The sequence below is a fragment of the Branchiostoma floridae genome, chromosome 15 (assembly GCF_000003815.2).
Source record: "Branchiostoma floridae strain S238N-H82 chromosome 15, Bfl_VNyyK, whole genome shotgun sequence".
NCBI classification, from domain to species: Eukaryota; Metazoa; Chordata; class Leptocardii; order Amphioxiformes; family Branchiostomatidae; genus Branchiostoma; species Branchiostoma floridae.
Genome location: NC_049993.1, coordinates 6,636,342 through 6,652,410, shown reverse-complemented (window position 1 = coordinate 6,652,410; position 16,069 = coordinate 6,636,342). Strand labels below are relative to the sequence as shown.

The 16,069-nt window shown below is 40.8% G+C and overlaps 1 protein-coding gene across 1 annotated transcript; it reads left to right on the top strand.

The window, feature by feature from the left end:
- The first annotated feature begins 957 nt into the window (after positions 1 to 957).
- On the top strand, positions 958 to 9,130 carry LOC118432015 (zinc finger protein 227-like). Its single transcript, XM_035843491.1, has 4 exons — positions 958 to 1,144; positions 2,025 to 3,636; positions 5,126 to 5,458; positions 5,850 to 9,130. Exons 1-4 carry the CDS (start codon positions 1,103 to 1,105, stop codon positions 6,737 to 6,739), a joined length of 2,877 nt encoding a protein of 958 aa, XP_035699384.1. The 5' UTR covers positions 958 to 1,102; the 3' UTR covers positions 6,740 to 9,130.
- The last annotated feature ends 6,939 nt before the right edge of the window (positions 9,131 to 16,069 follow it).

The window sequence follows — 16,069 nt, the reverse complement described above, 5'->3', positions numbered from 1 at the left end:
TTGTGTAATACTTGTACATGTACTAGTATCCTATAAGCAATGTAGCTCACAATCTTTTCTCAGATATCTTGTTTCAATGTATACGGTATGTGAACAAGTAATTATTATATCCTTAGTTTCTAGAACTCTACAACAGAACTGAGTAAGCTTACAGGTGTTCCATATGTGGCAGAGACTGTCATTTTTGTAACGTTATAGGACTGTTTAGCCATTGGGAACTTGTAGGGCTGATATCAATTAGGATTTTACCATGATTAATATTGACTGAAGGAGGCCATAGTTTTTTTAGCATTAATGGTGCTATTTAATCTACTACAGCATTGCAATGTCCAGTATTTGATGAAATGAAAAATTATTTTTATGAAGAGGAATCCTGCAAGCATTGTGCCTGACTGGTGTCCTTTTGTGTATTTACTGAGCAGCAGGTTTCAGTGCAAGTACAGGTTAAGGAATTATTCTGATTCTTTGGCATACCTTTGCAAAAGAACATCTCTACTTGTGCAGGCATGTCTTATTCATCCTAAAACAGGATATAGCAATTTTGCTTACCAATTGTATTTTTTTATGTGCCAAATGCAATGTAACACTGCAATGAAAAGAGCTTGCTAAGATACCTTTTATTGCCTTTTTACTCTGTGAAAGGACGAAGCATTTAACATGATCAGTATTTAGTGACAAGAGTTTGTTGTTTTTTTGGAAAACGCTTTTGATCATAGCAAGAAAATCATGATCCAGTTTTCCTGGAGCAGTTTTCTTAATAGGGACGATGTAAACCAAACTCTCTAAGAAAGCAATGGCTAAAAAAGACAGATTTCAGAGCGACCAAGTTTGCTGATGAGTGATGGTACATTTGAAAAATTAATATTAGAAAGACAAATATTGATAAGTACATGTATTTTATATAAATTCTTCACTTTATGAAGTGAGGGGCATAGTACACATGTTTGTTGGATCCAAAGCTACTTTCATGTTTACTTTGAGTACAACTTTTGCCTCCCCTCTGTGATTGGACTCGCCCAACTCTTACCTTTGACCTCCGGCATCATTCATTTTAAATCCCCAGCTAATCCATCGCAGGGGGTCGGAGCCATGTTGGCCGGATATGCAGCTGGGGGTTGAGGAACAACAGTTTCACCGGGACGAGGTAAGGACGTGTTGAGGTCTCGATGTACGGCAGACGGGCGAGGGGTAGATATCGGGACTGTGTTCGGGGGCGACTGTCAGACAACTCCGTCGAATTGCCCCCGAAAGCGCCGTGACGTTGTCGGGGGTTCAGGGCCAGTGTGGGGCGTTGGCGGACATTTTTCTTTGTTTGCCTCGACGATCTTTGCGAGACGTTTCTTTTCGATTATTTTATGAGATTATCTAGATCGCAAGTTTGTCAAGTGTAAGGAACATAGCCACCACTTCCTAACATAGAGACAGGAGGGTTAGAGTTGTTTTGGAGTAACATATTTGTCCCACAAGGGGCGTATCGTAGGAAAGGAGCTACTAAGGAGATTACCATATTTTTGGCGACACCTCTTGGGCGAAGGCCAAAGTGGGCGTCATACAAACAGCTGACCAAACCTTCGGGGTTTTGTTAAATATGGAGCAACAGTGATAATTAAACTACATGTATTTCAATAGCAGTCATATTTGCTTAGGTTAAAAGTTGGTAATGAGGCTGATTTACATGGTCAAGGCTCCTCCTTGAGCACGGGACCCCCATTTTACGTTCCTCCCGGAAGACGATTTCGGAATTTTTGGTACGGCTACAGCATCTGGTCCTCTTTAGGTGGTCTCCCACTTAATAACTGTCCGGACTACGCGTTGCTTCCGAGATCGAGGGATCGGGTGTACGGTACCGTGTACCCAACACGCCACACGGCCGTGTATGATGACAACCAGCAAATTAGATTATGCTCTGCTACATATATTGTTTAGTAAGTAACAGTCTCCACTTTCGTTAGCTTGACTGAAAGTAGCGTTCCACAAGGAAACACAGAAAGATTTTAAATGAACTTTGAACTTTCATTTTACAGGCTACCATGGCATCCACATCAGGACTGTACAGACATGAGTCCAGGGGTCACAGCAAAGCCATCTTACACAACCTGAACCAACAACGCATCGAAGACTCGCTCTGTGACGTCACCATCCTGGTTAACGGGCAGCGTTTCCGGGCACACCGGGCAGTTCTTGCTGCCTGTAGTAGCTACTTTAACTCCGTGTTCACCAGGAAGGAGGTCAGTAGCATGCAATATGTTGAAATCACAGACATCACAGCCGAGGGGTTCAGTCAGATACTGGAACACACATACACCTCGAGTCTGGACTTGAACCCCGACAACGTTGGATCGGTGTTGGAGGCAGCACAGCTTCTCAAGGTCACCTCTGTTTCGGAAGTCTGTTCAAAGTTTCTCCACAAGTTGAACAAGCAGGAGAGGCCAGGGGAGGATAAGAGTGAGCACAGTAAGAGTTTCAGTGACTGTGATGAGGAAAAGTGGGACGTGTTGGGGAATGAAGGACAACTAGACGACAGCGTGTCGACAGATGGCCAACAGGATAACGATGATGATGATGATGAAGATTATGAACTTCCCGGCTCTCATTCAAGCTTCGGACTAGAAGAAGGACACTCAAAGAGAAAGATACATAGTGGTGGAGAAGGTGGAGATGAAAGAAAAGTGGCTCCATTGAAAATCAAAATGCCTTCCTTGAAAAGGCAGAAGGTAGATGAAAGTGGGGAAGAAAGTGCGTCTGATGTGAGCTTTTCGAACACAACTGGCTTGGAGGAAGGATCGTTGGCGTGCGAAGTCTGCGGGAAGATCTGTTCCAACCTACACAACCTGAAGCAGCACGTCAGATCGCACAGCAAGGTCAAGCCGTTCGGCTGCAAGATCTGCGGGACGAAGTTTGTTCAGTTCGGACACATGCAGCGACACGAGAAACAGCACGAGATCGAGTCCACCCTTCCATTTGAGTGCAGTAAGTGTGACACTGGCTTTGCTGTGCACACCCTGTTGGCCCACCACATGAAGGAATTACATGAGGAAGAAACAGAGGCGCTCTGTCGCTGTAAAGTGTGTGGACAGTGTTTTAATGAGTCAGTTGCCCTACACACCCATCTGAAAAAGCACTTAGGTGGGCCGCCATACGAATGTGAACATTGTAGAAAGCAGTACTCCGACCAGTGGAAGTTGAGTAAACACAAAGTCACCCACACCCGGGTATCCACGCCGAGAAAGTCCAACCCCGCCGTAAACCGCCAGATGGAAAAAATCTCCACCTTACAGATGAAAAAGATACAAATGGACGGGAATCCGTACGAATGCAGTGTTTGCAACACGGATTTCCAAGAACTGACTGACTTGATGCAGCATGTGCACAACACCCACACCAATGAAGAGTATCCCTTCCGATGCAAGCTTTGCAAGAAGTCCTTCCAGCAGCACTTTGCCTTGTATGGCCACATGTCCAGCCATGTCAAGAAGGATGAGAAGAAGTGTGAGATTTGCGACAAAGTCTTCAAGGACAAGTGGAAGTTAAAGCGCCACATGGGCGTACACGAGAGGTCGAGGATGTCCACGCTCACCGGAACGCCAATCGCCGCGTCTCTTGCAGAGGAGGCTGCAAAGAAACAAGAGGGTTCAGGTAATCTGCCTGATATGTCTGATTGGTTTATGGATCCAAGTTTACATTGCCCTGATGCTGGAGGCTTGCCATAACATAAGACAACTACTTTTTGTGATTGCCAATATTCTAGCCAGTTACAGTCCAGTCATATTCTTTGAGCTATTCTAGTTCAAACACTCTTGGAAACAAATCCAAAGCTGGTAGAAAGTATTAAACTTCCCTGAGGGAGGAAATCATTGTTGCTGTGGTATGTATGTTGTACCAACCTGACTTGATGATATGTGTATTTGTAAGATGAGAGCCAACTGTGCCATGAAAAAGAAATGTAAATTACTGTGGGAAGAGAAAATGTTGTCAAAAATGTAACTATTTCCTAAGGATTGTATTTTGCAATATGTGTTCAAATCTAAATATGTATACATCACAATAAGATACATATACTCATTACTTATTAAGCAGTTTCCTTTGAACAAGCCAGATACTGCAGCGACTTATTCGCTCTTTTTTTGTCAATTATTTTTTTAAGCAGACAGGTGAGGACTGGTTCCAATCTGTTATTTGAGTTACTGAACTCACTTCTTATACACATACAAATTGATACAATATACATGTTTTCTACTGAGAGAAAGCCCAACAAATTACACAAGATTCCAATTGCAAGCACAGTTTGTGATCTTTGGTGCTATTCAACAAAACAAGATGTCACATTATAATCAGCACTAAAAAAATTCACATGTATTAAGAAAGCAAACTCACAACTGAACAGCTTGTTAGAGTTACAGTGCCCCATGTGTTAGAATCAAACCATTCCTATCTTGTAGAATTTGCTTTTCTTCACAACCACTTCAGGTAATCTGTTCTTAACTACACATATCTAACGCAGTAACTGATATCTATAGAACTTCTGTCATCACACCTTCTGTTCTTCAACAATAATAAATAACCCTGGTACTCCCTCTTGTTTCTGGATCATTTGGTTGTAATTCTTGTTAATTTTCATCACCATGGGTGTAACAAAACGTTTTTTGGGCCTCCTTTCTACCCAGGACTTTCGGAGTTCTGAACAATTTTGGAAGAAGAAAAATGTGTATGCTAACAGCTCTGCAACCTCACTCTCATTTTCATCGTCAATGGGGCTTCTTACGGTTCTTAACACAATTTGGTGTTGAATATACAAGGATGTCAAAACCAGCCTTCTGGTTTGTGCAAGAGAAGCTATCTTTTTATCATTGATTAAAAAGCTAGCCAGTTTTTCCCCCAAAGACCAAAACATATGTACTAATAAACTCTCATCTCTGACTATTTCAAATTCAAAGATTTTTATTTATTTTCACAAACCACCAAGCCTACAACTGCACTCTGGATAGAAGCTGCTAGGAGGCCAAAGCTCAACTCTTTTCCTCCATAGATGTACCTTCAATTTTAAAACAGAATATGACAAAAATCCGTTGAAGAGGTTTTTTTAGTTCTGTGATTCTCACCCGACATTTTTCCCCTTCCTTTGCAGATGGCTATGATTGTGAGGTGTGCGGAGCAAAGCTCAAATCAAAGAAAATCCTGAAATGCCACCTGCGGCTGCACACGGGGGAGCACCCCTACACGTGTGGCGAGTGCGGCGCCACCTTTGTGCACAGAAACCAGTATGACATGCACATGAGTAAGATGCACACAGGAGAGTTCCCCCACATGTGCGAGATTTGTGGCAAGCAGTTCCGAATCAGGTCCATCCTACTGACCCATGTCAAGAAACATAATATGGAACGGTCCTACAAATGTGACCAGTGTCCCCAGGCCTTCTTTGTGCGAGTGGAACTCGAACGGCATAAAAGGATACACACAGGTGAGACCCCTTCCCCTAAAATAAAGCTGCATGGCCCTCTTACTAATAACCTTGTCCCCACAGTTTCCTAAAGGTTCTGGTAGATTAGAAGCACATAACTTTAACGTGTTAAAGTACTACTGTAGTTTCTCTGCAGAGTTGTTCCTCAGTGAGTATTCAAATGGGAAAGCTTAAAATGCTATAAAACATAAGAAAATGTAATAAAAATCTGTTGTAGCTGTTGATGCATTTAGAGAGTAATAACAGAAAACTTATTTCCTCATGAGGAATTTACAGTTTGGGCAAGTTAAAACATGTTATGATTGCAAAAATTTCATAAACATGTACATGTACAGCAGATACAAATGGAATGCCTGTCTGAGAAAAGCTCTTTGTACAAACTGTGCCCTAGGTGAGAAACCGTACGTTTGTGATCTGTGCGGTTCACGTTTCTCCACAACTTCCGGTCTGTACGCTCACCAGCGCACACACTCGGCCGTGCGAGAACACAAGTGTGAAGTCTGCGGTAAGACGTTCAGCCAGCTCCACACCCTGAAGCAGCACCGGAGCACCCACTCCCTCCCGTACCGCTGCCACGTGTGCGGGAAGGGCCACGCACGACTCGGGAAGCTCCGCGAACACGTCCTGAAGTCTCACGGAGAGAACGAAGTCGCCCAAGTGCCCAAACCTCGCCGAAAGGGGCCGAACTACCCAACACGGGAAGACCAGTACCCGTCAATGTCTGGAGTGGAGTCAGTACAACCAGAGCCTCCTTCAGCCACAGAGTTTGCCAACCAAGAAGAGTCCGCATCGCCGTCTCATCATGATCTCAGTGCAGATTACGCCAGCGACGCTAGTAATGAGTCGTCTAGCGCTCCAGACGAGGTGCCCAACAGGCCGTACCCCCAGACCTCCTCCATCGATGTGAACATTCAAGACTTGCAGGAGCAGCATGCTCGAGCCTTACAGATGGTAGACCAGCTCCAGGCCCAGCAGAACAGGCCCCCGCCCCTCGGGATTCCCGAGCTTCACAACGAACCGGTCACCACCGCCCAGCAACAGCCACAGACAACCCTGTACCATCAGCAGTCCAGGACCATTAACATAGGGGAGCTAAGGAACCTAGGATTTGATCCCACCACCCCTCACAGGCCCCCTGTCCCTGCGCCACCCCCTGTACCCCCACATACCATACCCCAAGGGTACGGTCCTTATAACCTCCCCCCCACCTTTCCACCAATGATGTCTCAGCTCATGCTCAACCCCTCGTCAGAGGAAAGTGGCTTACCATACGGACACTAACAACAGTAGATAGCGCTAAGTCACCTTTATCCACTGGGTAAACGGGGTAACCTAAATCCGTTGTCTCTAAACAGAGGGTATTTAGGGACATGAAGTTAACGGACGGCAGTTTCAAATTGCAACATTTTCACAATTGTGTAGTTTTAAATCACCGTCCGTCAACATGATGTCCATAAGTACCCTGTTTTTAGAAACAACGGATATAGGTTACCACCGAATAAAGGTGAACTAGCGATAGCTGTTGGACATATGTTCCTGAACTTCCTGAACTGAAATCCAAGGCCAGTGGTCAATATAAAATGAAATGAAATGAAATGTGACAGATTAACATACTAATGAATGACATCTATTTATGCATTTGTTGTTAAGACAGAGACAATGTACATATAATGTATTTAGATAATGAAATGTATAGTTTTTCTTTTTAACATTTTATAGCTATTTGTATTTAGATTACTAGTACATGTAGAAGCAGAGAAAATATCTAACAAGGCATTGAGTTAATCTATCTCTCTTCCTAGTGATTTATAGCCTTTATCTTGTGAAAGCTAGAATAATGCCTAGATATTGTATTTAACATAGCTTTGTAATTGTTGCACATACATGTTTATTGCTTTTGAATAACAGAAAAGCATGTGCATGTACATGAATTTTAGTTTTTAATAAGGTGTAAGTTTATAGAATGAAAGGAGGCAATCTCTTGTTTGACCCTTTTATATGACCTAAATACCATATGCAATTTTTTCTCAAGTTTCATTCTTTTCTTTAACTAGTTAATGAAAACTTGAGTCCGAGGGTCATGACTATCTAAGACGTTCACATCTCACTGTCTCTAGCTTTGAGACTGTTAATTGTCAGCCCCTAGAACTTTACATAAGGAGTTCAGTGACAGTTGACATTAGCCTGATTACCAAACCCCAGCCCGACCGATCTCAAGTATCTGAGGTTGGGGTATGGTATCCAGGCTAAGTTGACATGGACAATATAACTTACAGCAAAACATTATACATGTACAACAAAACTCAACAATTGTAGATTGGGACCAGTCCACTTCACCATTGGGTAGATAGTTATCCAGGGCTCGAAATACTGGGTGCATGTGCACCCAGGTGCACCCAAAATTGAAACTGTACACCCAATTTTTTTCAGTGGGTGCACAGGGTGCACCCAAATATTTTCTTAGGTTTATGTATGGAAAGATATCAAGTATACTAGTATACATCATATTCTTGACATCTAAGTGTTAGAAAGGTAATAAAAATGTCTGTCATGTTACTTGTTTAAGGATTTGATAGCTTGTAACTAAGTTTTGTTATTAGGTTTTTTGACATTCTACTTAAATTTAAGTGGTGCACCCAAAATTTTTTTTGTGCACCCAATCTTTTAAGCTGGGTGCACCAGTGCACCTAATCTCAAAAATGAATTTCGAGCCCTGGTTATAAGAAGATGTTATAGTCTTACTGTTGCAGGTGTTGAAACTTTTCACTTACTGAAATGTTGAAAGTGCAATTTTGTTGCAAAAGTATACACTCACTGTAACATAGCTATTGATAATAATGTTGCTGTAGAACTATCTTTGTAATGATAAACATAGATGGTCATAATTACCTTATAGCCATCATGTTATAATTTGAATGGTCATAGACCCATAATTATGATCTTATAATGTAATCATGATGGTTTAAATGTCATCTGCAATGTGTTAAACTTTATAGACAATGTAATCATCAAGTGCAAAGCTGTTCAGTTTCTGATGTGCAAGCCATTGAGTTAGCTTGAAGGATATGAAATATATTCCTATTTAGTTAAGGTATAGATATCTCCTGAAAAGGTATGATTTTCTATTTTTAGGCACTATTGAACTGTTAAACATGAATATTGTGTATGGAACTTATTTAATTGTATTTTAGAAATCTTGCTAATTGCTTATCTATGAACCTATTTACTACATAACATTACCTGGCAAAGTGTAATAGACTCATTATACATTGAGGTTTACTGTACATACTTGTCAGAAATGTTCAGTAGTTCACTTCATGATAGTCGCAATAGTCTTGATCAGTATTTAATATACACTTATGTTTCATATGCAACAATATACCTAGACTACCTGACTGCATCTTAATATCTCAAAGACAAACCTTAATTAGTCAATTGCTTGAATGTTAATGAATCTTAATTATCTATGTAGTACAATTATGAATACAAATGAATATGCAAGCACTGTTTTATGTTTGCGCAACTACAAGTAGTTGATCTTATAGTTACTCTGGCTAATGAGTTTATTATTAAATTCACGCAATTTTATCATAGTCATTTGGATATCGAGAGTTCAACTGTGATGGTAATATTTAATAGTATTATTTTTCAAATAAAAACAGGTATAACATACTGTTCTAGTCCTGGTTGTTTTGATTTTGTGCTTAGGCCATACCAATTTAACTGATTGGTTCACGGATTCGCTCGCTCCTATTTTTTGGAAAAAAAAATAAAAATAAAAATTACCACTCAGCAAATTTTCACCATCAATGAAACCATTCACCAACTTTCTGGTGTAGCAAATTGGCCTTTACAGACACTACTTTTGTAATTTTCAATGAACAGGTGCTGTTACTGTACAGTAATAGTGTTTTTGTACTTTTTTCAAGCTGAAAACTTTTTATTCTATATGTTTTGGACTAGCCCTTATCTTTACCCCAACCGTTTTACAATTTTATTTTTATTTTTTTTTCGCCCTATCGCTCCATATTTTTTATGAAAAAATCCGTGAACCAAGAAATTAAATTGGTGTGGCCTTACCTAACTTTGTGTTTGCTCTGTTTCTTCTTCTCCGAGCAAATAAGGTCAATGGCCTAGACCAGCCAGCTGTCACCATGGTTACTACAGACACACTCACAGTAGCTACTACACACTGCGATGTTCGATTACATTATGTAGCAAGTGGCAGTACTTGACATCATGAATATGAATGTGTCTTAGAATAAACAACAGTGGTTTGTTAGGCTAGATCAAGTTAAGGTAAACATAGTGTATTAGCAAATGTTACCTTTCTAGCTGGTAATCACTGCCCGTTGCAGATTTGGTCAAATTTAATTTGATCAGCTTTTCACAGCGGACGAACAGAACGATGATGCTGAACTTCAAGCGCATCGCCACCATGTTTTATATAAATAGTTGCATGTACTTATTTTCAACGTACTTAACGATGTACTCTGAATACTCGTATGATACCCTTTTTGTGAGCATTGACAAAATCACGAAATATGACATTATTATAGCAAAATTAAGGGTAGTATGCGTCGTGTGCCAACGTTTTTACCGCATAGTTCAATATCGGCAAGGTACACAATAAATATAGTAGATAGACGAAGAGTCTTCATTTACTGACAGAGCTGTAATTTGGAGGGGGCAATCAGACTTAAACGAGTTCCTTGCTTTGACTGAATAAGATAAAGGGACCAAGGAAAAATCTCTTTCGGGTGAGATGACATGTAAAAATGTCGTGAAGTAATTTGACTGAATCATATTGAGCCATTCAAACACGTCCACCTTCGTGCCTTTGATATTTAGATTTCCCGCCACGGTGCCGCCAGGTTCAACAGGTGCTGCATCAATTATTTCCATAGCGTGGTCCGTGGATGTCTCATCCTTATTCCCACTCCCCAAATGTAGAAAAAGCTGCTTTTTTTTGTCAAATTTTCGCGGAATTTTTCCACACAAAAATGCTAAGAAAAGCTGGAAAAGCGTGGGCGATTGAAATAATGAAGAAACGGATGAAATTTCGTTTTAGGGCGTAGAAAAATTCGGGGTTGGAATGTCAACCAGAGAAACAACAAGAGTCCTACAAGACGTTGAGACTAAAATTGCCAACAAGTGCAGACATAGCCTGGGTACCATACGGATAGTAGTTCGCTCCTATGTTCGCTTCTTCTATCAGTGAAACACAGTGAAGCGACTGTATATAGTGTACAATGAATGTCAGAGCTAGAAGCGACTGTTTATAGCATATAATGGACGCCGGAGCGAACTACTTTCCGGATGGTACCCAGGCTAGTGCAGACACGCATTGAACGGAAACATGTATACTAGTATATGTAACGTGTATATTTTAATGGACATCCCCTTTGTATTCAGTGAAACACGTACGCGAATTCCCGAATGTCCAATTGCTTTGAAAAGTTTGATATCCAAATCGGATGGAATGCTTCTTAGGTGTTCAACGTTTCAGTAGCACTGTCCAGTTTGGTGTGTGTTTGAGTAGGGAAAGTTTGCTTTGGGGTCAAACTGGCTTTTTCCTTTTTTTCTGTGATAGTTTATTTTCTCAGAAGGACTGCCGTTACATTTTACCGTCCATGACACACGCACGCACAAACGAACCCGATCATGCACGCATGCACACACATACACACGCACAAAGAGAGACACCATGTGTTGGATTAGCACAGAGTACAAAATGCCTACTCCACGATTTAAAGTATTTTTCACAAACATAGCAATCAACTTGCTGAGGAGCTAAATCGTAAGGTGGAATCGTAACAGAAAAGATTAGGCAACTAACCAGGGCATGGGCTCCAGCCCTAGTGGGTTACAGAACCGGGATGGAATTGGACTGCAAACTTTGTCTCAACAAATGAAAAGAGAGTCATAAGTAGGAGATCGTGTTGTCCTTAAAAATACTTACCTTCGTCGAGAGGAGTTCCGAAGAGTTAAGTCTACATCGTATGCAGTTTTCGATTCCGTATTATGTGTCAGAGATCAAGATCATAGAGAGTGGGGTGACCATATCTATCATAGTGCATCGACACAAACTTAGTCATTTCGGCAACGTGTTTGCAAACATTGGCTACTGTACACCACCGAGTGAGTCCGGGTATGGACCCAAATTATATGCCATGTTTATAGGACTATGGAGGCTGGTGCGGGCTACTTGCCCGGAATGAAAATGCGTGAGGCTTAAAGATCTACATTTGGCTTGAACACCAGGGCCCCTTTTCCCCATGGGGGCTTAAATACATAGTGCCAGCGAGGGGAACGCCAGAGAAAAGCTCCGAGGCATGGTGGTGTAGTTTGCACACGATACGATATCCAAAAGAACTGCGACATACAGGTCTAAATAGGTAGTGCCTTTGGCCGGTGGAGTCAAGAGTTCCACTATCTCCTCCCCTATTGGCCTGTATTCTCTGTTTGATCTTTCGCAATGATCAAAAGACGTCGACCCAAACTTTAAAGGGTTCCATTGTTGATGTACAGTAAAAGATATGATCACCTCCCTCTATGGTTTTGACCTTGGGCACCTTGTACGGATACGAATGTGGCATACGATTTGGATTTGATTCTTTAGAGCCCCCTCCACGGAGGTAGGTATCTTTTTGTACTACACTATCTTCTACCTGTGATTTTCATTTCATTTGTCGAGACAAGGTTTGCAGTTCGATTCCATCCCGGTGATGTAACCCAGTAGGCCGGACCCCTGCACTGGTTACTTGCCTAACCTTTCTTGTAGGATTCCACCTTTTGATTTCAGTCCTTAGTAAGTTAATTGTCATGTTTGCGACAAAGACTGTGAATAGTACATAAAATGCATTTTGTATTCTGCACTATCTAGCTTCGCGTTAAGCAATTCTTTGTCCAATTATTTTGCACCCCCTTTTAGAGCAGGTAATTAATTACATGCCGAGACCAAAAGACCTTTACGTGGTAAACTTCGGAGAGACATGTATGTAAGCTTCGTTGTTTCAACTCACTACTTATTTTCGTTAAATAAAATAATAAGAACAATTCAACGAGTCTGTAAAATGTATTTTTTCTCATATCCTTTCGTGAAGCTATAAAAAAAACCTCACTCTCCAGGTAAAAGTTTGTGCGAAGTCATGTTTAGCTCACTTGATGACGTTGGCTACCAGAGTCTTACACAATAGGTATTAATAAAAATGTGAAATAAATCAAACACATTGTGCCTTCATTAATGGATTTTCAAGGTATACATCTACATGTATCCGACATGATATCTTCAGAAATCACCGGAGCTTTATTGCTGCACCAGTACCAGATAAATCTTAAGATGTTTTTCAAAAAGGCAGTTACTAGTACCTCCATGTTTGAAGTGACGGCAGCTACCCTGTTAAGATGTTTGTAATAAAGGCAGTTACCGTCTTAAGATATTTGTAATAAAGGCAGTTACCATCTTAAGATGTATGTAATGAAGGCAGTTACCGTCTTAAGTGTTTTAAGTGAAGGTAATTTAAGATGTTTGCAGTGAGGGCAACTATCCTGTTAACATGTGTATAGTGTTGCTTTTCTTCCAGGTTGAAGATGTGTGTCCGTCTTGTGCTATTGGTTTTCTTCTTCAACTTCTAGACTTTATAATGCGCGGCAGAGCAACAGTGCTGTGAAGCCAGTGTAGCTTCTAGACCGATATAGCTTAGATCGATAGACAAAGGCAGTTACCGCCTTACATGTTTGCAATGAAGGCAGTGGCCGTCTTAAGATGTCTGTTATAAAGGCAGTTACCGTCTTAAGATGTTTGTAATAAAGGTTACTAAGTTTTAATATGTTAACGTTTGTAATAAAGGCAATTACCGTCTAAAGAAAGTTAGCAGTGAAGGAAAAAATCCTGTTAACATGAGTATTCTGTTCCTTTTCTTCCAGGCCTAGGGTGAAGATGTCTGTGTTGTACTGTTGCTTTTCTTCCTTTTTGCATGCATGCACGGATGTGTGTCTTGTACTGCACGGATCTGTGTCTTGTACTGTTGCTTTTCTTCCAGTTTGCAGATGTGTGTGTTGTACTGTTGCTTTTCTTCCAGTTTGCAGATGTGTGTCTTGTACTGTTGCTTTTCTTCCAGGGTGAAGATGTGTGCCTTGTACTGTTGCTTTTCTTTAGGGGTGATGTGTGTCTGTCTTGTACTGCTGCTTTTCTTCCAGTTTGAAGATGCATCTGTCTTGTACTGTTGCTTTTCTTCCAGGGTGATGATTGTGTGTCTGTTCTGTTGCATTCCGCAGTCAGTGGAGGTTCGGGAGAAAACGAAATTTCGTCAATATGGCTCTGTAGCTGTGTTTCTGTTGATTTTCTTTCAGAATTGAGAAATATTTGAGAATGGGTCAGTCTGCTTTTCTTAGTGTTTCTGTCGAGTTTCTTTCAGAATTGAGACATGAGTGTACTTTTTTTCTTAACGGGTCAGGGGAGCTGAATTTGTGAACATGTCTGTGGGTGTGTTCCTTTGTTGTTATATATGACAGAACATTTTCAATGTATACCTTTGCACCACCACAATGATCCTTAACAAGACATGTGCAGAGCTTTGGTTCCAGCCTGGGAGAGAGAACACGACACTTTGGGGGACTTCTGCTCTACTGGGAGGGAGAAGGCAACTTCTGGACAATGGAGTTTCAGTGTAATGTCTATAATGTGCTGCAAAAGAACGGTGCTGTGAAGAACTAATATCAGTGTAGCTTATAGTCATTGAGATGTTTGCAATAAAGGCAGTTGCCCTTCTTTAGATGCGTTTAATAAAGGCAGTTCCCATCTTAAGATGTTTATACTAAAGGCAGTTGCCGTCTTACCATGTTTGTAATAAAGGCAGTAGTCCTTCTTTAGATGTTGTAATAAAAGCAGTTACCGTCAGAAAATGTTTTGCAGTGAAGGCAACTACCGTCATAAAATGTTTTGTAGTGAAGGCAACTACTTTGTTAACTTAAGATGTGTGTGGGTTGTGTACGAAGAAGACGGCACTTCTGGAGGACGCAGATCAACGTTGCTGTGAAGAACTTCTGTCAGTATAGCTTCTAGACTGTTGGACTTCTGTAGCTTAGACTGTCAGTATACTGTTGGACTTCTGTAGCTTAGACTGTCAGTATAGCTTCTAGACTGTTGGACTTCTGTAGCTTAGACTGTTGCAACTAATGTAGATTTGTTTTTGACACAAAGTATAATAAAGTATTATTAACTGTTATATAATATTGTATGTGAATTTCGAGATTGGTTAGAAAATGTACACTTTGCAGGCATGTATCAGTAGTTTGCCTGAAACACAATTTGAACCCAAACAGACTGCTTTTTATTTGCACTCATTAGTTGGCTGCATTCATGAATTGATGCCGATGAGTCAAAATATGATCGCCAAGAACCTCGTCGTCGGACGCCAACTCCTGTCCTTGGACTGTAGCATTCAAAACTTTTCTGTATGTGCGTATACATGTATGCTTGTCGACAAATGCATACGTGGGGTGTATGTTTGCATGCTTCATTTAATGATAAATGCATGCATCATTATTGTGACGATGAAGCAGAGTGACGGCTGCCACTCGAAACGTCCGGATCGGAAGTAAATCTCCGTTTTTTTTATCGAGTTGTAGAGATTGCATTGTATTTGTATATTGTTTACCTGGATGCCTGACCTTCATAAACGTATGCATGCTTTTGTGTGTTTTCTGTGCATGCTTATCTGTATGTATGTATGTAACATTGTGCTTGTATGAAATGAAATACATTTTAAATGAAAGATATTTTATTAGTCAGTGTCCTCACTATGAGGTTGAAAGAAACCGATTATTCCAAACAATCGCTACAATTTCACCCAGTTTTTGCAACCTAGGACATCACCAAAAGACTACATTTTTACTGAAGTCACAAAACCCACTTATTTTGCTGGGTGTGGGACAGTTCATTAACCACTGCCTTCTAAGAAGAAGTCAAATGCAATAATAAGATGCAACTTCAGCTGAATCGACATTAGTGCTATGTACTACATTGTATTTTGTTTTCCTCGAGAATGTTCCTGCAATTAGCCTTCGGGCATGACTTTGCAAATAAACTTGGTCTATGATCGATGGATGTATATGTCTGTATGTAACGTGATGTGTGGATGCATGCATGTCAAACGTGATAAATGGTTGGATGTGCGGATGGATGCATGTATGTAACGTGGTGGATATGTGGATGGATTGGTGTGTGGATATGTATGCAGGGTGCCCCTTTTGAAGTGGGCTGATCGCGCCCAATTCACTCTAGACGCCTGGGAACACCCTAAATGCCTGGGAACAAAACTCGAATCGTTCACAAGGTTCAGCAATTGAAAGAAAAGTTTCGTGAAAGTTTCTGCGTGAAAAAGTGTGTCATTATACTATAGATGCCCTTTGTATCAAGAGAGGGATTAGAAGCTTGTGATAACAAAATTAAAGTTAAATACTGATTTCTTTATCCAAACAGTGACTTCATAATATTCCTTGGCTGTGTGAAATTATTCAAAAGCTGGATAAATGATCCTCAGGGGTTCACCAGAGGTCATTCTATACATATCAGATCTTTGTTTAATCGCAGGACCTTACAGGTGG